The sequence below is a fragment of the Pan troglodytes genome, chromosome 18 (genome assembly GCF_028858775.2).
Source record: "Pan troglodytes isolate AG18354 chromosome 18, NHGRI_mPanTro3-v2.0_pri, whole genome shotgun sequence".
In the NCBI taxonomy this organism is placed as follows: domain Eukaryota; kingdom Metazoa; phylum Chordata; class Mammalia; order Primates; family Hominidae; genus Pan; species Pan troglodytes.
Genome location: NC_072416.2, coordinates 48,664,126 through 48,686,495, shown reverse-complemented (window position 1 = coordinate 48,686,495; position 22,370 = coordinate 48,664,126). Strand labels below are relative to the sequence as shown.

At 49.4% G+C, this 22,370-nt stretch overlaps 1 protein-coding gene across 4 annotated transcripts in view; it reads right to left on the bottom strand.

Annotated features, from left to right (window-relative positions):
* NOD2 (nucleotide binding oligomerization domain containing 2) overlaps positions 1 to 21,814 on the bottom strand; it is a 39,774-nt gene extending 17,960 nt beyond the window's left edge. For 2 of the 4 annotated variants that reach the window (XM_016928465.4, XM_054667982.2), the window contains exons 1-4: positions 21,702 to 21,810; positions 15,412 to 15,878; positions 7,403 to 7,508; positions 2,989 to 4,804 (exon numbers count right to left, since the gene is read on the bottom strand). In XM_016928465.4, the coding sequence (XP_016783954.2) occupies positions 2,989 to 4,804; positions 7,403 to 7,508; positions 15,412 to 15,870 (2,381 nt within the window). In that variant the 5' untranslated portion in view covers positions 15,871 to 15,878; positions 21,702 to 21,810. 4 annotated transcript variants of the gene reach the window in all.
* Positions 21,815 to 22,370: the final 556 nt, after the last annotated feature.

The following is a 22,370-nucleotide window of genomic DNA, read 5'->3' as shown; positions in this document are numbered from 1 at the left end:
GCCTTGTGAGCACCTGGTACACAGTAAAAGTCACCTAGAATCATGATCGCTAGCACTGATCACTATCCTTACCACTTCCCAATAATAACACTATTTCATCCTCACAACAAGCCAGTGAAATGGGAACCATTATTATGAGCATTCGTGAGAAAGAAACTGAGGCACAGACAAGCGAAGTGACTTTGACAAGGTTGTACGGCACATAAAGGCTTTGAGCCTAGGTGGCTTGGCTCCAAACCCCACTCTTAACCATGACATTGTGCACCTTCTCCCTCAGGGCCTCTTATGGCCACTTCTGTAGTGCAGTGATTTTTCAGACTGCAGGTTGCAGGTCATGCAAATCATTTTGAAGGTCCTGAGCAGCATTTCTAAAATGGAAATAGAACAGAACAGAAGAGAGCAGAGTGCCTCAGAGTTCATAAAGCGAAGTCATTTTGTGAAGCTTAGGTTCCATGTTTACATGGTGGTGCGTGCTCTCTCTCTCTCTCTTTCTCAATCATTGTGGGTAACATTCAAAAAACTTTTAAAGCCATCACTCTAGAGTCTGAGAGAGCCAGAGTCTAAAGAAACCTATATAGGGGCACTGTGTATATAGGGTTTCCTAGAGGCTGAGGATTTCAGTTGGCATGGAAACACTTCAAGTGGGAGAGAGGCAGGTTGGCACTGTGGGAGAGGAGCCTGTGCCCTCCCCCTTCCTCCCTTCCTCTCTTTCTCAATCTCTCTCTCTCTCACACACACACACACACACACACACACACACACACACAATGCACTCACAGCAACCTCATGGTTGCTTCCCCTCCCCTACGGCCTTGGCAGTTTTAGTGTGTGTAAGGTGAAGAGCAGTAAAACTCGCTCAAGGACAGTAATTGCTAATGGAAAACCAAGCTGGTTGCTGCAGACCAGTAGTTCTCCCAGGGCGAGACCACTTGTATCAGAATCACCAGGGGTGTCTGTGAAAAATATAGATTTCCTGGGCCCCACCCCAAACCTACTGAATGGGAATCACTAGAGGCAGGCCCAGGAATCTGCATTGCCACGAGTGCCTTTACACACCACAGTCTGAGCACCATGAGCTAGAACCAGGCCACCCTCACCTTTCTCTGAACATAGAGACAGACCCACAGGTTTCCCAGAGCCCTTCTGCACACCCTGGTAATCACGGGGACATCCCTAATCAAGGATGGATGATCCATTCAAGAATTCCAGAGATGGACTGGCCTATGAGGATCACACAGGCCAGTGATGCCTGGCCTCTTGGGGTAAAAACTGAGTCTACTACCCAGGAAAATGCACATTCTTATTTCTATCAGGGAAATTGCTCCAACAGACAGGTTTCCAAATTCCCACTCAAAGTATCATGATCCTCCCTCCTAGGGAAATAGAGTTTGGTGCTGGCTGTTTTCCATTTGCCTGGCCAGATCCACTCTCCCCCTTCTCTACCCGTCTCTGGCTCCTGGGAGGCTGATGCCTGGGGACTACTCCAGCAGACAGCCCACTCGGCCTCCCTGATGGGTCCAGCTGGTGGAAGGCGCTGGTCACGAGCAAGAGTTGGGGTGAGGAGTTAGGGCCAAGCGGTATTCTTCCACTTTGCAGAAGCTCAGGCAGCCGTCTCCATACCTTCCCCCCAGCTAATTAGTCTCCCTCCCCTTCCCCCTTCAAGTCTACCCTCCCCCAGCTGTTACTAACCCCAGGCCCCTGCACCAACCCTCTCACTCTTCCTAACTCCTGCCCATGGCTTGTAAACAATCTGTTTTTCAAACTCTCCTCAAAACACCCATTTTAAGTGTGTCATCTGTTTCCTCCAAGACCATGATGGGTATAATCATATTTACATTCATTGCATGTAATACATATATATATTCGCTATATATGTTATGTATTATGTTGTTATTATGCTTTAACCTAAAGACCATGGTCCCTATGTCAGGGTTAACAAAATTCACTACACAGTTTCTAGTGGGTATCCATGTGTTTGGTCCATGGTGAAAAATAAATCTTGTTGCTTTGCCCCCAGAGAAGATGTATACCATCGTAATACTCTCAAGAAGAGGTTTGTCCCATGCTTAGGGTCAATTAAGGTCATCCAGGTGTAGCCCAAAGCCCCTGGAGGCTGGGAATCAATTTTAACTTCAATCTAGAACTTCTGCTTTCCTATAGGTTCTAAATAGAAGCAGGGCATTCCCCTTTCAAGCTGGAAGGATGTTGGGGAATCTGTCGCATGCTGATCCGCAGGCCTAGGCACACCCTCTGCCCTTGCCTGCCCCCAAGATGTGGAAAGAGGCCCCCGAGTTCAGGGGCACAGATTCTCCAAAGGGCAAAACCTCACATCTTTGGCTGGGGCTCTAAGCAATACGGGTAGTGCTGAAATCCTGTTTGGACACTGTGCTACCTCAGGAATCCAACAGTAGTTGTAACCCTGCAGCCACTTCCTATTTCTTGGGTCCTGAAATTCCCATCTGGTTGGGGTGTTAAAGTCTCTGATGGGGCACAAGTCACCTCTGATTTGGTGTTGTTCCTGATACGGACACATACTACACAAAACTTTCTGCAAGTGACCTCAAGGTTTTCAGGGAGCCTCTGAAGTGTATCCATAGACTGGTGGGAGGCAGAAAACCTGTAATCAGAATGATGCAATTTGTGAACCCCAGCTCTGCCATTTCCTGGACAAGTTACTTCACTTCTCTGAGCCTCAAGTCAAGGATAATGGAGATAATAACATTCCTGCCTACCCCCCAGGGTGGTTGTAGAGATTAGATGAGGTCATTCCGGAAAGCATAGCACCAGACCCAGCCAGTCAATAAAGTGTGGCTGTCATCATCATATATTGAAATTAAGGCCCAGAAGGGAAGGGATCTGGACAGTGTTGCAAAGAAGGGTGGCAGAGGCGAAGCTGGGCCCAGACTTCTAGATCCCAGCTCGGTGCTCCCACACTTAGCCTTGATGGTGCTCCCCCATACCTGAACAGCAATGCCCAGTAACACTCACTACAGAGCCTTGCAGACACCAAGGCAAGGCAGCAGCTGCTCCACGCCAATGTCACCCACAGAGTTGTAGTCCAGCTGCAGGGCCACGGGCCGCCGGAGGTGCTGCAGCACAAAGGCCAGGGCAGCACACTCAGCGGGGCCCACACTGCAAAATGTCAACTTGAGGTGCCCGACATTCAGGCCACGTGCAGCCTTCCGAGCCAGCCGCTCCTCCTGCATCTCGTACAGGCTCCGGATGAGCCAGATGAACCCGGGCATGGCATGCACGCTCTTGGCCTCACCCGGTGCAGCTGGCGGGATGGAGTGGAAGTGCTTGCGGAGGCTGCGGGCCAGACACCAGCGGGCACAGGCCTGGCGCCGGAGCAGGGCCTTCTCAGATGTCTGGCACTCAGCCAGCAGGCCCCAGTGCTCCCGGGACAACAGCCCTGCCAGGAAGGCTGCTGTGATCTGAAGGTTGTGCGGCTCGGCCTTCTGCAGCAAAGCTGCCACGCTGCTGTCCTTTCCCTCCGAGCCCTGGATGCACATCGTGGGCAGGAGCCTGGCCATTGGTGAGTTGCCTGGCCTGCCACAATTGAAGAGGTGTCTGAGCAAAGCTGGTGGCACATCAGCACTGAGTGCCAGGTAGAACGCGGCAAAGAAGCACTGGAAAGTGATGTGAAGGAATTCCAGGGGCGCCGTACTCCCTGGCACGACACCTTTGGCACGCACCAGGAAGCCAAGAGAAATGTCATCAGGGCTGACCTGTGCTGCCTGGAGCTGCTGGGCTGAGAACACGTAGCAGCACATGCCCAGGCCCCACAGAGCCAGTCTGCCCAGGTGCAGGAGGGTGGGGAGGCGGCCCCGAAGAAGACTGGGTCCCAGACCCTGGGAAGCTGAGTCTGGGGGGGTGGCATGCAGCAGAAAATGCTGCAGAATCAGCAGGTACATATCTGTAGTGGTCTTTGGGGACCCCCCCTCCTGCAGCAACAGTTCCTGGTGGCATTTGGACACCATCCATGAGAAGACAGGAAGGTGGCACAAACCGTGCAGGGCTGAGGTCGCTTGGAGCAGGCGGATGAGGCGGTCCGCCACCCCGGGCTCACGATGGCGCTTCCTCAGGTACAGCTCGATGCCCTGTTCAGAGAAGCCCTTGAGGTTGAACTCGGTGCGGATGTACTTCCTGAGGAACGCCGACACAGCAGCCGGACGGCTGGTCACCACCTTGCGGGCATTCTTCAGCAGGTTGCCCTGCAGAAGGTTGAAGAGCAGGGTCTGGACAGAGGTGGGGTCAGTCGGGGAGCAGTGGCGTTCACGATCTGTGAACCTGAACTTGAACTCGTCAAAGCCATCAAAGGTTAACAGGACACGGTCAGGGTGGTCAAGGAGTAACTGGAAGATGTCTTCTTGACCAACATCAGGCCAACAGCAGTGCTCAAAGAGTAGAGTCCGCACAGAGAGTGGTTTGGCCATGCACTGCAGCTGCCGGCAGCTGAATGGGAAGACAAAGAGAAATTCCTGGAAGTCTCGCCCTGCAGCCCACAGCAAGTGCAGCCGCTGCAGGAGCGTGCTCTTGCCACTGCCCGCCTCACCCACCACCAGCACAGTGTCCGCATCGTCATTGAGGTGGCCGGGGGTGCTGAAGAGCTCCTCCAGGCCCAGGGTGGCTGGGCTCTTCTGCGGGGGTCCAGCCATGCCCACGTCTGCCCAGACCTCCAGGACATTCTCTGTGTATATGTCCTCCAGGCAGAGCGTCTCTGCTCCATCATAGGTACTGAGGAAGCGAGACTGAGCAGACACCGTGGTCCTCAGCTTGGCCATGTACTTCTTGCATGTGGCAGCTGGAAGGCAGAAGAAGAGGCAGATGAAGGTGGCACCATGGTGAAGACGGGACCTAACCAGACAATGGGCTGCTGCGGGGGACGCTGACATAACTGAAGGGATAGGAGAGCCAGCGGGCGCCCATCCTGGCTCCTCCATTCACAAGCTGTGCACTTTGAGGACAGTCAAGGAAACTTCCTAACCCTCAGTTTCCACCTCTGTAAGGTGGGAGAAATGTTGGTCACTACCTCACAGAGTTTTACACGGATCAACTAAGATGACCTATGTCAAGTGCTTAGCACAGTGCTCAACACAAAGTAAGTGCTCAAAAGACATCAGTGACTGCCATTATCATTACTGACACCAGGAGGAGTTCTAGATGACGGGAAGGGGCTCTGGGCTGGGATCGGAAGACCTGTATTCTGATATCTGTCCTGCCATAGTGGCCGGGTGGCTTTGGATAAATCCCTTCACCACTCAGCCTCAGTTGACTTTTTCTAAAGGGGAACAAAGGGCTTAAGGGCTCAGGAGCCCAGTCTCTGAAGCCAGACACACCTGAGTTTGAAAACCTGGGTCCACCATACACTTGGGCAAGCCATTTAGCCTTTCTGGGCCTCAGTTCTCTCATCTGTAAAAATGGGGACAATATACACCTGGAAGGATCGTTTCAGGAGGCAGCGAGATAAAATACAGTTTAAAAGAATATCTGACATGGCAAACTCTCAAAAAATGGTGCTTATTATCATTATTATTCATGGATATAGTAGGCACAACAATAGACCCTCAAAGATGTCCACGTCCGGATTCTCAGAACCTGTGAATATGTTACCTTACGTGGCAAAAGGAACTCTGAGATGTGATAAAGTTAAACTTCGAGATGGGGAGATGATCCTGATTGATCTGGGTGGACCTAGCAAGGGAAGGCCTCGGGGTCACCGGGGTGCCCCAGCTGAGCACTCGAACAAGAGTCTGTGATCCTGCCTCCACTTCCCCATCCTCCCCATGCACCCCATGCAGGGAGAGTTTTCATGCACGGGGTGTGTTTGGAAGGCCAGTGCTCTTCCTTTCTCATCCTGAAAGTAATGCAAGCAAACCATTTCCTGTGTCAGAGTTTAGTTCCCCTTTCAGGAAATGGGGAAGTGCTGGTTTAGCGTCCCAGGCTGGTAGGAGCTTGGCATGGTCCCCCGCCATCACAGCCTCACTGCCCCCAACCAAACACTGGCCCACTATTTTCAACCCAAAAACTAGCAAGTAATTTTCATAGAGCTCTGAGCTCACTGATGACTATCTGCAGTCACACAAAGGGGACGCCCTGTGTTTATGTCACCTCTGTTGTTCCCAGAGTTGATGATTATTGCTGAGCTTTCTGCCCTCTGAATATACCAGGATCCCTGAACTTAGACCATAAGATAGATATCTTCCTCTCCAGTACATATCAGATATATATCTTCCTCTTCCGACCTGATTTCTGATGCAGGTTTTCCAGTCATCACCAATGATACTAAAATTCTCCAGAAAAAAAAAAAGTCATTTTATAGAGAAATAAACACACCAATTGTCACCTTTAGAAGTGTGGGGAATCTTGCACCCTGGCCTGGTCTTACAGTGACTAGCTGTGCTTGATGATGTCAACAGCAAACCTCAACCAAGGGCCAAACCAGGCCCTGCACTCCGTGCTGCACACCCTGCTGTGGTGCACTGATGTTTAGATCCTGTTCTTCAATGAGACGGTGCACTCGCGAGTGCCAGGCACAGACTTCCAGCCACCCCGCCCACAGGCTTGCTTGCTGCCCAGAGGGCACAGCCCAGGGTGATAGACCCATCTGCCAGCACCACACACAGCTCAGGGGGCTTCAGTGCCAATGAGCTTTCCGTACAGTGGTGTAGGAACAAGCCCTAAAGAGTGCCAGGCTTGCACTCTCTCTTTACAACTGACATTTCTTCTCCCAAGAAAAGAGAAAGTGTAGGTGGGGACAATTTACAATCAGACCCATCTTCCCCTCCCTCGTCACTTAACCTCCCTGCCCAGTTTCCACATCTATAAGGTGGAAAAAAACACCACCTACTTCTCAGGGTTGTTGCAAAGGGTAGAGACATTGTCCATAAAGCACCTGGCAGGATGCCTGGTATGTTCAAGTGGTGCGGTCCAAGCCCCTCCTGTTCCTGAGTTTGGGTGGTGACCCTGGGCACTGAGGGATACCAGAGTCTCTAGATCCACTTGGTTCTTGAGTTTCCCATTGTGAGCTGCTAAGTTTCAGAGATCAAGAGATACCAGCCCTAACTCAAAACATGTGTCCATATCTTTTCGGTACAGATAATGAGAGTTTGGATGGTAAGTAACACCTTTAGTTAGCCCTCAATATATGGTAGCCCAATTGTCAGTATACTGTGTGGGAGATAATGAAAGCTAATAGCTAACATTACACGCTTTTGTCCTTTTAATGCTCCTAAAATCCCAATGAGACAGGGGGTGGTGCTAGCCTTAAAACAAGGAAATTGAGTCATAGGGAGGCTATACTGCCAGCATATGGGATGTTAACCGAGGTGTGTTCTGCTCTTAACCATGGATCTGCACTGACTGCCCTTCCCTTTCTGATTAACTGAGAACATATACCTACCTTCCAAAGGCAGAGCCAATGGGACTGGTAATTCCTGAACATGTTGTAGAAGGAAGGCAGCCAATCCATTCGCTTTCACCGTGGCAAGATCAAGCAGCCTTCTTGCCTACAGGAAAGGCAGAAGACATTATTCTTCCAGGAAGGCTGATGGAGCAATGTGGGAAGGCTTACTGATTACTGCAACTTCATAAGCATCTCTCTTCCATCCAGAATAAAAGGTCAAAAAAACAACCGAACAACCACATGAGTTTCAAGTAGTTAATACAGTGTTGGATGGTGAATTGAACGCATGCATCCAATCTGGCTCCTACTCAAAACTCACTAAAACAGTGAATAACTGAAAAATAAATGAAACAAAATGAAGACTTAAACCTACAAAGATAGGGAAAATGATTCTGCAGGCTGTAAATCATTTGGAAGAGAAGTGATTTCCTGAAGTCTCATGGATTGAATATTTGAATACAATCTCTCCTCAGACTCCCACATCTTCATCTCCAGCCTGAACTGTCTCCCTGAGCCCTGGACTTGCACATCCAACTGCCTATTTTCCATCTCCACTTAAAAGTTTCATAAACACCTCCAACATATTCAAAACTAAACTCCTAACCTGCCCACGCACCTGCCAAACTGACAGCCTTCCTCATCTTGGCTAATATTAACCCCTTTCTTCCAGGTGCTCTGCCCCGAAGTCTTGGAGTCACCCTTGAAGCCTCTCGTCTGTAATCTGCCAAATCCTGTTGACTCCACCTTCAAAGCATGTCCCAAAGGGCACTGTTCAACAGAAATGAAATGCAGGGCACAAATGCAAGCCGCATGTGGAATTTCAAATCCTCTAACAGACACATTTTTTAAAGTTAAAAGAAATAGATGAAATCAACTTTAATCATATATTCTATTTAATCCACAATAGCCAAAACATTACCATTTCAACATGTAATCCATGTAGAAAATAGCAAGATATGGCTGAGCATGGTGGCTCATGCCTGTAATCCCAGCACTTTGGGAGGCCAAGGCGGGTGGATCCCCTGAGGTCCGGAGTTCCAGACCAGCCTGGACAACATGGTGAAACCCCATCACTACTAAAAATACAAAAAATTAGCCAGGCGTGGTGGCATGTGCCTGTAGTCCCAGGTACTCAGGAGGCTGAGGCAGGAGAATCACTTGAACCTGGGAGGCGGAGGTTGCAGTGAGCCGAGATCACACCACTGCACTCCAGCCTGGGTGACAGAGCAAGACTGGGTCTCAAAAAAAAAAAAAAAAAAAAGAAATAGCAAGGTATGTTTCATTCTTTCTTTCATATTAAGTCTTTGAAATCTGATGTGTATTATGTGCTTATGGAAACTCCATGTGGACTAGCCAGGTCTCTAGTGCTCAAATGCCATCTGTGGCCAACATCTACATACCAGACATAGAGCCATTTCTTGTCACCTCCTCTATACCATCCTCCTCCAAGCCACAATCCCTGCTTATCTGGAAAGCTGCACAGGCTGCAAAACTGGTCCCCCTGCTTCTGTTCCTGCCCCCACAGCCTAGCCTTAATGCCACAGCCAGAGTCTAATCCTTTACAAACAAAACTCAGGTCACATCGCTCCTGTACGAACGTCCCAGTAGTGTCCCTATTTCCTCAGAGTAAGAGTCCAAGTCCAACAGTAACCTTCAGGGCCCAAAACAGACAAAAATACCTGTCTAGAACCACGTGGACCCAAGTTTCTCCTTTCATGCCCCCTCTTACTCCACTCAGCATCCTGGCCTCCTGTTTCCTAAAACTACCAGGTATGCTCCTGCCTCTGGGCCTTGGCTCTGGCTGTCCTCTCAGCTTGGAAGCCTTCCCCTAGCCATCCATGTGGCTAATTCCCTGTTCTCCTTCAAGTCTTTACTTGAATTTCACCTTCTAAGTGAGAACTTTGACTACTCTATTTAAAATTGCCATCATTTATCCCCTTCCCAAACTCTCAACTCCCAAACCCACTTTACTTACTTTCTACAGCACTTATCACCTTCTAGCACGCTCTGTAATTTCCTTCCTTTGGCTTATTGTCCCTCTCCCCTGACTGGAGTGTGTGTATTTCCAAGACAAAGATTTTTGTCTGTTTTGTTCACTGAGGTATCCCTAACACCTAGAAGAATGGCTGGCACAAATCAGGTGCTCAAGGACTTGCTGATTGAATGAATAGTAACGGACTGAGGAGACTCCTGAAAGCCAAATCTTAACCCCAAAACAAGAAAGTTGAAAACCATGCAGTGTGTACCCTAGGATCTGTAAAGGGCTCTGGAATGATCAGCATGAGGGACCTCCAGAACTGAAGGAAATGACTAAAACAAGGAAGACTGAATCAAAGTGGTTTCTGAAACAGATTTCTGGTTTATCCCCAGGCAAAAGGTCTGTGGTCTACTCAGATAACTTGATCAACCCAGGAGGCAAGATCTAAAGATATAAACACTGTCAATCTCCAAAATATCTACAGTGAAATTCATGGTAGACAAGTTTCACCCACATGCTCAACAAGTTTTAAAGTCCTACCTGTCAATCTTGAGAAAGAAAACCAAACAGTATCATGAGCCCAGAGAAAGCATCTAATGTGGGAGATAGAAGCCAAAAATGGGGGAAGGGGAAAGAAACTTGTAGAAAAAGTTTACATAGGGTGAAAAACAGTCAAACAAACAAACAAAGAACCCACCTATCTTATGATCCTTAAGTCAAAGAAGATGTTGCATCCATAAAACAAGAGTAAGATACTACAAAAAAGAAACAGTCAAACCTACCTCTTGCAAATTAAAATCATGACATCAAAAATGAAAAATTCAAGAGTTTAAAGATAGAGCTGTGACTATCATAGAAAAGTAGAGCAAAAAGACACAGAGATGGAAAATAGAAGAAAATTAAATGATCAGTCAAGGAATTCTAACATTGAATTAATAGTAGTTTCATAAAAAGAGAAGAGATAAAATGGAGAGGAAGAAATCACCTGTAAACTAATCAAGAACATTTCCCAAAACATAAAGAGAGAAGTTTCCAGATTGAAAGTACCTCTTGGGTGACCAACAAAACGGAAGAACACAAAGGCACATAATTGAAATTTTAAAATTCTGGGGACTAAAAGAAAATTTTAAAAGCTACCAGAAAGAGTTTTAAAATGGTTTTGGAGGCTGGGTGTGGTGGCTCACGCCTTTAATCCCAGCACTTTGGGAGGCCAAAGTAGGCAGATCACCTAAAGTCAGAAGTTCAAGACCAGCCTGGCCAACATAGCAAAACCCCATCTCTACTAAAGGGTGTGGTGGTGGGTGCCTGTAATCCCAGCTGCTCAGGAGGCTGAGGAAGAAGAATCACTTAAACCCAGGAGGCGGAGGTTGCAGTGAGCCAAGATCACACTACTGCATTCCAGCCTGGGTGACAGAGTGAGACACTGTCTCAAAAAGAAAAAAAAAAAAAAAAGGTTTTGGAATTCTTAGAGGCAATATTGAAAAGAGAGGATAATGGAATAATGCAATCAAAATTCTGAAGGAAAATGATGGCCAGCCCAGAATTTTATACCCAGCCAAACTATCAATCCAGTATGAGGGAACTTTTAGACATGTGAGACCTCAGAAATTTTAACTTTCATACATTCATTCTAAGGAATTGACTGGAGGATACGGTCTAGCAAAACGTAGTAAACCAGGGAAGAAGAGGCCATAGGATTCAGGATACAGGAGACCAAGGCAGGAAGACCATGTAGGGAAATCTCAGGTTGATGGCTGTATACTATAAGTAGATGGCCACCAGTTCAAACAGAATGGAGCAGTGACTCAAGATTCAAACAAGTTGAGGGCAGTTATCTCCTAGATGTCCAGGCAAGCCTGACCCTAACCTTTATCTATATTTGACTTGTCTTCACCATGAACTAATATCGTTTCTTCTCAACTCCCGCTGCCTCAGTCAGCTGAGGACATTCATTTCACTCCACAGGAGTGTTTAGCCTTGGCCCATTCCTGTGAGCTATAATAGCCTTTGGTAACTTTACCACTGACTGTACAAAGCAGCCCACTTCCTCTGGCCATTTTCCTCCGGACACAGCACCTAATTCACATCAGCCCTGCCAGACCCTCCAGTTGCAATGAGCCCAATATTTCCCCAGACTCATTCATGGCATTGCCTACTGACTTCCCAGAAGAGGTCCTTATAAATTCCCAGGGAAGGAAAAGCCAGACCAAGTCCCTGAGACTCCACTTAGCTTTCCCTGCCTTGGGAATCTTCATCTAAGAAAAGGCAATAGTGACCTTTCTTTTTTTTTTTTTTTGAGACAGAGTCTTGCTCTGTGACCCAGGCTAGAGTGCAGTGGTGCGATCTTGGCTCACTGCAACCTCTGCCTCCTGGGTTCAAGCGGTGCGATCTCGGCTCACTGCAACCTCTGCCTCCCGGGTTCAAGCGATTCTCCTGCCTCAGCCTCCCGAGTAGCTGGGACTACAGGCACATGCCACTATTCTTGGCTAATTTTTTGTATTTTTAGTAGAGACGGGGTTTCTCCATGTTGGCCAGGATGGTCTCGATCTCCTGACCTTGTGATCCACCTGCCTCAGCCTCCCAAAGTACTGGGATTAAAGGCTTGAGCCACCGCACCCAGCCTAATTTAAGTGACCTTTCTTTACACAGCTATTTTTGGCTTGCTACTCAGTTTTTCAAAATAGAACAATACATTGTTTGGGGATTTATTTTAAAAGATGCTAAAACATTAAAGAAAGGCAAAGAGATGATTTACACAAAAGTCAAGCCAGTGTTTACCTCTAGCAGTTGCAGTTAAAGAAGGCCCCAGGTACTGGCAACATCCTGTTTTTTAACCTGGGTGATGGGAACAGTTTACACTATACATATGAAATATACACACTCTTCTGTATGCATGGTGCATTTCCCAATTTAAAAAATGTTTAAGTTAATATTGTTATAGGAATCAGGCAATTCAGAGCTCAGTCTGACACCTCAGCCCTATCAACTTTAACAGTTGCATGAGTCAGACGGACAGCTGGTATTACAGCTGGTGTTACCAGCCTCAGGTTTCCTAACAACTGCTATGCCCAACTGAGCAAGTTTACCACACAAAGCCCCCACATTTTATGACAGACAGAGAATAGCACAAGCTCTGGAGGAAAACAGGCCTGGATTCAAATTCTAGCTGGGCCGCTTCCCAGATGGGCGATTTGGGCAGTTTCTTCATTGTTAAGAAACAGTGTAGTCACACTACACCCTTGTGAGGCTTAAATAAAATAATACAGGGAATGGACTGGGTACAGTGCCTGGCACACAGTAGGAATTCACTCAGTCAATAGTAGCAATGGGTATTTTTGGAATTTAGTTCTTTAACTTGCATTTTGTTTCATTCCACAGCATTTTCTGTCCCTAACCTGCAATCAATGACAACTACTTCTTTATAGGAAATTAAGAGGCCATTTGGGAAGACATGTTGGTTGGATATACCACAAGCACCATCCAAATGAAATCAGTAAGGCCACTAAGGGAAGGCCACCAAATCAGAGTCACAGAATGTCAGAGCTCAAAGGGAGCTCAGAGAGAGCTGGATTCTAAAGGCTTAAACCTCAGGCAGTGCAATCCTTTAAAAATCTCCTGCTCTCCTCAGATCTGTTGTCTCCCATCCCTGCTACCCACTCAGCTCAGTCCCAACCTTCAATGTTTGCTTTTGCTGTCTATTTAGCCCTTTCTTAAGATGAATTCTTAGCTCATTAAAATTCAGCCTTAGATGGGCGCAGTGGCTCATGCCTGTAATCCCAGCACTTTGGGAAGCCGAGGGAGGAGGATTACTTGAGCCCAGGAGTTTGAGACCTCAACATAGCAAGACCCTGTCTCTACAAAAAAAAAAAAAATTAGCCTGGTATGATGGTGCTAGCCTGTGTCCCACCTACTTGGAAGGCTGAGGCGGGAGGATCACTTCAGCCCAGAAGTTCGAGACTTCAGTGATTTATGATCGTGCTACTGCACTCCAGCAGCCTGGGTGACACAGTGAGACCCCCATCTCAAATAAATAAATAAACAAATAAATAAACAAATGCCTTCCTTCTTTCCTAATCTAGGCACCTAAGGTTGTAAATTTCCCCCTATGTCCTGCTTTAGCTGCATCCGATAGATTTTGATAAATAATATTCTCATTATTGTTTGGTTCTGAATATTTTCTGATTTCCATCATGATTTCTTCTTTGACCCATGAGCTATCCCATTTGTTTTCTTCACCAATCCATATACTTCCTCTGTTCACATCCTGTCTTCTCTGGGCCCTAGGGATCTAGGCTACCTTCTCCAAACCCCTCAGACCATCTGTACCAGATCACATTGCTGAACTTTTAAAGATGACAAGACACAATCTTGTAACTTCTCAGATGGGCTGATTCAATTCCCCTAACAAATTATAAGAGAAACTAAGGTCAGTCCAATAACGAATATGTCTTCTGTACGTGCAACTAATCAGAGAGGACTGCACCACGTCTGCTCTGTAAATACCTAGCCATGTGAGCCAGCTTTAGTGCAGCCTTGAAGACAAATTTATTTATTTCATCAATCTCAATCTAGGGTTATCCAGACTCATGTGAACAACACATACATTTTTGGAAAACAGACAAAAATAAAAACTAAAATGTTCCCCAATCCAGCCCATTTTAACACTGCAGTGTCATTCTAATTCAATCATTCATTCAGTAACTCACTTATTTCATCAACAAATATTTATGGAGTACCTACTGTGTGCAAAGCTCTATGAACACAACAAACTTTAAGCAAATATGTATGAAGCACCTAATAGATTCTGGCTGAATAAATGAATGATGGATGAATAAGTCAATGACCAGTGCTGGCCAATTGGTCCAGCACTGGCCCCCTCATTAACTACTGTGAGCTTATTCAAACTACTTTCCTTGGTCTCAACTTCCCGATTTATAAAGTGGAATGTTAGTGATTGTTCCATCTGCCTCTCAGGAGCCCTAAGAATCACTATTTGGAAGAAAACAAAAGAGTTTCAAAAATACTCAGTGGTCATTTCTCTGACCTTCTGGTCTCTGCTGAGTTACTACATTCTCAGGGGCAGTTATATACCAACTCTGAACATCTATGATCTAATGCAATTTCATGTCAGAAATCCTACATAAACATTTAAGCTATATTAGTTTATAATATGCTATGTTAATTATAAAATAAATTCAATATACTGCAGTGTTATGGTCTGTTGTGCTGTTAATTTAAAACAGACAGAAATAAAAGTGTACAAGTACAGAGTATCACTCATAACAGAAATAATAAATAGCAGCCAGTGGTAATAGACACTATCCTAAGCATTACTCAAATTAACTCACTGAATCCTCCCAAGAGCCTTATAGGATAGGCACCATTTGACTATTAACATTGTTTTATAGATGAGGAAACTGAAACAAGGGAGACTGAGGCTGGAGAGGCTCCATAGGGAAGCCTGAGATCACACAGGGTTGACCTTGAGCCTGCACCATTCTGGCTCCAGAATCTGAGTTCCTGGCCACCACACACTTCTTCTCGGCAGGAGTGTTCTGTTGGCCAGGCAAAGTGGCTCATGCCTGCAATCCCAACAGTTTGGGAGGCCAAGGCGGGAGGATTGCTTAAAGCCAGGAGCTGGAGACCAGCCTGGGCAACATAGCAACACCCCATCTCTAAAAGAAAAAAAAAAATTAGCTGTTCATGGTGGTACAGCACCCGTAGTCCCAGCTACTCTAAGGCCAGAAGATCACTTGAGCGCAGGAATTCAAGGCTACAGTGAGCTATGATTGTGCCACTGCATTCTAGCCAGGGTAACAGAGTGAGACAAAGAAAAGAAAAGAAGAAAGAAAGAGTTGTATGTTTCCTGCCAAGAGTCAAGAGCAAATTTTACCTGCCTGGCTACCTTTTTAGGGGAAATCCCACGGACCAAGTTACCCCACAGGCTGACTTCATGAGGACAAATCAGTCTTGGTGACTAAGCACCCCTTTCCTGGGAACTCTGTGATGCACGCCAGGAGTGCCTCACCCTCTGGGACGGTGTGAAGATCGGCAACCTGATTTCATCACATTCATACTGGCTGACGAAACCCCGCTCCCATGCCAGGTCCAGCATGTTCTCCACATGGTTGTGGAGCCTCCTGACAATGGCTGGCCGGTGACTCTGCAGGTCTCGGGCTGGGTGGAGCGAGTGGGGGTCCCAGCAGCCATGCAGCTTGGGGGACTGGCTGTCGGCCTGGGCTTCTTGGGCAGCCGCGATAAGCTTCTGACAGGCCCAAGTACCCTTATTCCAGACAGTGTCCAGAAGGCGCCTGGCCAAGTGGGAGAGAGGCTGGCCCAGGAGGTGGAAGCCCTCGTAGTCCTCCCAGGAGAGGACCTCCCAGGACAGCAGCCAGTCCAGGACACTCTCGAAGCCTTCCAGGGACCCTGAGACCAGCAGCTCGACCAGCTGGCTCCTCTGTGCCTGAAAAGCCTCCTGCGAGCACATTTCACAACCTGGGGAGGAGAACAAGGTCAGTGCGGGACTTCTCCAGAAGCCAGATGCAGGGTGGTCAGGGAAGGCCAGGGCAAGTCAGCCCCAGCAGAACCCGAGTTGGCCATGGTTCTAGCCTCAGACATTACCCAATCCAAGCTCCCCACCATATAGATGTGAAAATTGAGGCCCAGAGAAGGCAAGAAACACCTCAAGGTTCCACAGAGTTTGAAGCAACCAAGAATTAAATCAAGACCCCTAACTCCCATACCCATGCTTGGTCTCCGGCTTAAAACGTTTAAAAAGGCTTGAGGTAATATTAGGAGCAAGAGATCTCCCAAGGTCACTTGAGATCAGGAGCACTAGACCAGCCCGGCCAACACGGTGAAACCCTGTCTCTACTAAAAATACAAAAATTAGCCGGGCGTGGTGGCGAGCGCCTGTAATCCCAGCTACTCAGGAGGCTGAGACAGGAGAATCACTTGAACCTGGGAGGCAGAGGTTGCAGTGAGCCAAGATGGCACCATTGCGCTCCAGCCTGGGCAAGAGAGCAAGACCCTTTCTCAAAAAAAAAAAAAAAGACAGAGAGAGAGAGAGATCTTCCAAGCAATCAGGGAATTCATTCTCTTCGAAGCAGGGTGAGAGGGGCTCTTTCATGCTGGCTGGATTCAGGCTACAGCAGTTTCAGTAATGGCTAATATTAATTAAGCATAAACTACACACCAAGTGCCATTCTAAGTGCTCTCCTGCAGGAATTCACTAAACCCTCCCAGCCACTCTGAAGTAGTGCCTATGATCTACCCATTCTACAGAGGAAGACACTGAGGCAACAAGAAGCTAAGTGATTTGTACGATGTGTCACAGCTAGACAGGCAGAGTCAGGATTTCAACACGAGCCATGTATGACTCTGGAATGCATGTCTCTAACTCTTACATTTGGGATCCCCACGGGGGCCCCAAGCCCGTGCTGTGTGTTTTGCACACTGCTACTCCAAGGGATAGACTCAGAATATTGTTCTAAAGGTCCTGTCCTAGGCAAAGTGAAAAATTACAGTGCAAACTTAAGTTGTTTCCGAGCGTTCTGGTGCCTTGTCCCCCATCAACACTTCCCACACACACTTGCCCTAGGGCCCTCACCTCCCTCCCACGCCCTCGAAACCACCGTGCACAGACTGCTGCCACTGCTATCATCAGTGACCTGCTGTGGGTTCTGGGAATTTGAGGGCAAGTGACCCTCCAGGAGCTTCAAGCCCTGGGAGGGTCCCTGAGCAGCCAAGAAAATCTCTCAGCATGGTCAGTTCTGCGATTGTCATGGGGTCCGTGGACAAGGGCTGCTGCAGTGCCCCGAAGAAACGAAAGTGAAAGGGTGTAGGCATGGACAACAAAGAGGGCCATCAGCTTCTTTTTATAAATCAGGGACATTCCCAGACACTCAAGGGAGCAGATGCCAAGTGGCCTGGGGATTTTACCTCTTTCCTGATGGTTGTTTATGTGTCTTTCTCCCTTCCTGGGCCACGTGGAAGCCTGGGTCTTACTTGTCCTGGCATCCCTGAGCCTGGCACAGCACTGTCCCCCACAAAGACACTGTGGGAATGTTCATGAATCAAATATCCCCTGGGCTGGGGGTGGGGGGAACACTCTGTATCTGTCCTCATACGGTAGCCAAGGTAAGCAAAAGGAGAAAGCTCCAATCTCTCAGAACGCTGCTGGGGCACAGGGGACTCTGTGCTGGTCAGATGGGGAAACTGAGGCAATGAGGTTACTTGTGTGTCTGGCTGCTTGGGAGAGAGGGTGTACCCCCCTGCAGAGGCCACTGGAAGCCAGGATCTAAGGTAGTTCTCTCAGGCCAAGGAGTTCTCCTCCTTGTGCCCACATCTAAGCAGAGGAGCCAAGAGGGTGGGGTGGCCAAGGACAGGGGAAGAGAGGACAAAAAAGGGGTAGAATAAGCTCTGGGCTTGGCTCTGGAGTGGTTCTCAGCTGTGGAAACACCAGCCAAGGATGCGACAGCAGCCCCCACCATTGCCCCTGCCCAGGTCCTGGGGAAAAAAACCGCCCACCCATTCTCCCCAGAAAACAGCCCAGAAACAGAGTCAGCACTCCCCATCTGACCCCAGGCCTGGGAGCATGTGCGCGGCCAGGGATGAAAGAAGGCTGAGAATCAAGCTGAGACAGGACAATGCCTGCTCCTCTTACCCAGAGAATGTCCGAGGAGGACACTTGCTCTTTCCTCCTCATCGTGAGAGACTGAACCACCCTCTTCCCCCATCAAAGCCCATTAGGCTGGGGGAGCAGGCATGGCATCTGTGGGTGGGCCTTGTGCAGAACGCCAAAAGCCCAGTGGCACAGGACTGGTGAGCCTGGATCTGTCTACCAACCCCACCTTCAAGGGAAATTCCCAAAGGAAAAGCCAGAGGCCAGAGTTGGCCAACCAGCCTTCCAGAACTAGGTAATTCCAGGCAATTCTGGCACAAAGCCTTGTGCATCCTGGAGACCATGACCCTCACTGAAAAACCCCACTGGGGACATGAGACACATTCACGAGGGGACAGGCCACAAGTAAGTAGGGGCCCCTCCCTTGCACACCAAGCCTAGGGCAGCCTGGCCTACGTGTGAGCCATACACACCCCGGCTAGTGACGTTGGGCTTCTGTGGACACCAGGAAGGGGAGGCCCGCCCAAGCCACGTGACTCGGAGCTCTGTCCTCCCAGCAGCTGCATCACCACACCTCTGCCCTGGCCTTCTTCCAGAAACCTCAGAGCAGAGAGAATCCTGAGGGCCAATTCAGCCAGCCCCTGTCTCTGAGCAGGCATTGTCCTGTCTCACCTTAACCATCTGGGGAGGAGAACCTGGCCTTAGTGCTGTTCTCACTAACCAGCTCAGGAAGCTCACCAGCTTGGGAAGTTAATCATTATGTCTAGCTTCAGTTTCTCCTGCTTCAGTTTAAATTGGGAAAGAGAGAGAAAAAATATTCACTCATTATCTGTTTCCTAAAATTGTCCTTAACATCCTTCCTCTTACTCCTTTATTACCTGGTCGGGCTTCCCCTCTTCAGGCGAAATCTGTCAGTCTATCTGCATTGCCTTTTGATCTCTACTTCAGTTACTACAACTTCAAAGACACCATTGTCCTCCCCAAGGTGAGGCCCATGTAGAGAAAGGATCACTTCCTTGCTGAAAGAGAGGGTCAAGGGGCGACCCACGTGGGCCCTCCCTGAAACCCAGGCCCAGGCCTGAGCCTGGACACCTCCTTCCTTCCTGAGACCACAGCCAGCCCAGTTTCTCTGGGGCCAAGAGCAAATGCTTTGCTTAAGTGCTGAAATTTCAGCCCACTGACCGCTTGCAGACAGGAGAGGAGGGGAAGCCCAGGGAAGCTCAACTTCCCAAGTGTCCTGAGTCTCTGCTGGGGCCAAGCCCCCCACCCTCCCCCAGCCATCCTGCATTCTCCCTCCCCAACACTGTTCTCTCCCTAAGAGATCAAATCCCCCCACCAGTGCACAATGCACTCTAATTCTCCACTGTAAAAGTAAAGCACTCTCTTGACACCCCCCTTCTTCATTTGGCTCCAATCCCATTTATCTGCTCCCTTTACAGCAGGCCCCCTTGTCTGTTGCCTGTACTGCTGTCCCCAAGTCCTCCCATCCCCTCCCATTCCCTCAAGTTCCCCATCCAGCTCCAGTGAAACTGTCACCAGTGACCTCCCATTGCTCAATCCTCAGCCCTCAGCCTGCTTGCTCTGCCAGGGGCATTGGTCATATTTGTTCCCTCCTTCCTCTTTGGGGCATTTTCTTCATTTCCTCCAGGACACCCCGACTCTCTGATTTTCACTCTTTCTGTCTTCTTGGCTGGTTCCTAACACTGGGGGCCCCAGCACTCAATGGTTAGACCCCTTCTCTTCTCCATATCACTCCATCCCTAGATGAGCCCACCTGCTCTTGTGGCTTTAAATACCAGCTATATGGTGATGATGCCCAGAGTTTTATTTTCAACTCCAACCTCCGCCCTTAACTTTTCCCAACTGCTTACTCATCATTGATGCCTAATGGGCAGCTCAAACTCCACAAGCACAAAACCAAACTCTTGATCTCCCCGCTAAGCAACTCCCATTTCAGTTCATGGCAGCTTCAAACCTCCAGAAGCTCGAGCCAAACACTCAGAATCATCTTTGACTCTACCTTTCTCTTGCACCCCAAATCCTATCGACACGGCCTTTGAAATGTATCCCAAATCTGAATGTCTGGGTTTCTTTGTTTTTAACCACCTCTGGGCCATGGGCAAGACACCATGGTCTCTCCCAAGAATGACAGCAATGATCCTCTCACCGGGCTCTCCTTCTGCCCTTACCCCACCCCCCATGATCCATTCTCCACCCCACAGCTAGATGGGCCTGCCAGACCCCAAGTCAAAGCAGGTGACTCCTCTGTTCCAAACCCGTGCTCCCATGACGCTCCAAGTGAAAACCAAAGCCTCCCAGCCCCCCAGATACTCACGTGGCTCACCCCTCAATTCCTTATGACTTTGCCCAGCTATCGTGGTCTTGGGGAAGCCTTCCCTGGTTGTGCTATATACAATGCAATACCCAGCCCCAGCACTCCATCCTGCTTCCCAGCTTTGTTTTACTCGTAGTACTTCCCGCCACCTGCTATGCCATGTATTTACTTATTTCATTGCTGTCCATTCCTTTCTAGAATGTGCACTCCATGAGGGCAGGGGGTTTTGTCTGATTTTCCTATTGCTCTGTCTTGTGTCTCATTCAGTGCATGAATGATGACTGCTGGAAAGAATGAAAGAACTGACGTGCTCTGCATGGCTCCGGGAGACAGACATGGAACCAAAGTGTAGAATCTGTAAGCCACAGATTTTAGCTAAAGGAAACAAGAGCTGCAAGGCACTAAAAAGCCACCTCATCAGTAATAAGCTCCCCACCACTGGGCATGTGTCACAGAGGGGCTCTGCACTGGGTAGGAGGGGGGTGGGCTGGATGAGGATGCTTCCAGCCTCAGATCCCAGGGTGCAGCGAGGCAAAGGGGCCTTGAGCAGCCAACAGACTCAGGGGCCCCAGCAGCCCCATGGCTGAGTGATCGGGACAGGCAAGTACAGGTGGTGGGGATGTCACTCTAGTCTTTTTCACTAGGGGGTCAGGGGAGAGTGACAGGGCAGGTGTTTCCCCTCTGTAGAACAAGGACCCTGGAGGAGGCTAGGTCACAGCCCATGGGGAAACCAAGGCCACGGCAGGAGAGGCTCAGAAAGAGCAAACTCAGAAGCAGGGGTCCAGCCCCCAGCCCTCATGCAGCTTCAGGAGGTCCTCCCCAGGGGGATTGGGGTGGAGGGCTTTTCAGTTTGTTGGAATGAAAGCAGGACCAGATGGCTGCTCCATCAACCTGAGAAGCAGAGGAGAGCAAACAGCTGGGGGATGTGGCCTCGCAGGTCCTGGTGTGGGCTGTCTGGGAAGGGATGGATTTGAACTTAGATCTCACACCCAACAAGGGAGAAGGAGGAGGCAGGAGATTCCCATAAGAGGTACAGAGAGCAGCAGTAGGATCCTCCAGGCAGACTCTCTCACTTATACCCACCCACTCACTGGCATGGTGAAGCTGAGGAAACTGAGTCCCACAGAGAGGAAGGAAATCAAAAGAGTGGCCCAGGGGCCTCCCCAACCTCGAGATGCCCCCTTCCCGTCTCACTTCCCATCTACATTCTGGGACTCCCCCAGGAGAAACCGAGGCAACCCTTGCCCAAGCCCTGCGGCCAGGACGGCTCAGAAGCCAAGTGTTGAAGTCCCGGGGGTGGGACCCTCGGCGCCCACAGTCTCCCCCCAGCCCACCCCCAGGCGCTGGGCACAGCACTCACCGCGAGCCGCCTGCGCGCCGACTCCAAGGCCCACTCCGGGCCACGACTCCCGGCTCCGGCTCCGGCTCCGGCTCGGGCTGTGGCTCCGGGTGCGCGGGCGCTCGGCTCCGCCCCCGCCTGGACCCCGCCCCTGCTCTGCCCGGACAGCAGCACCCGCTCCTGTCCCGTGGCCCCGTAGCCCCGCAGCCCCGCAGCCCCGCAGCCCCGCAGCGCCGGCTCCAGGGCTGGCCAGGCTTACCTGGGACAGGGCAGGACCGGGGCTTCCTGCGGGGCTGGACGGCCTTGGCTGTGTGCCCTAGCCAGTGTGCCTCTCTTTCTGGGCCACGTTTCAACCAGGAGGGAACCGGGGAGTCCTCGGAAGAACCCGCTTCCCAACACATACACATACACACACACACACACCACACACCACACACACCGCTTCCCAGCACACACGCGCACACACACACCACACACACACCGCTTCGCAACACACACACACGCCCTGCTTCCCCCCAACACACAAACATGCTTCCCAATACACACACACAGCCCTCGCTTCCCCCAACACATACACCCTGCTTCCCAACACTCACATACACACATACACACACACACTTCCCAACACACACACACACCCTGCTTCCCCCCACACACAAACATGCTTCCCAATACACACACACAGCCCTC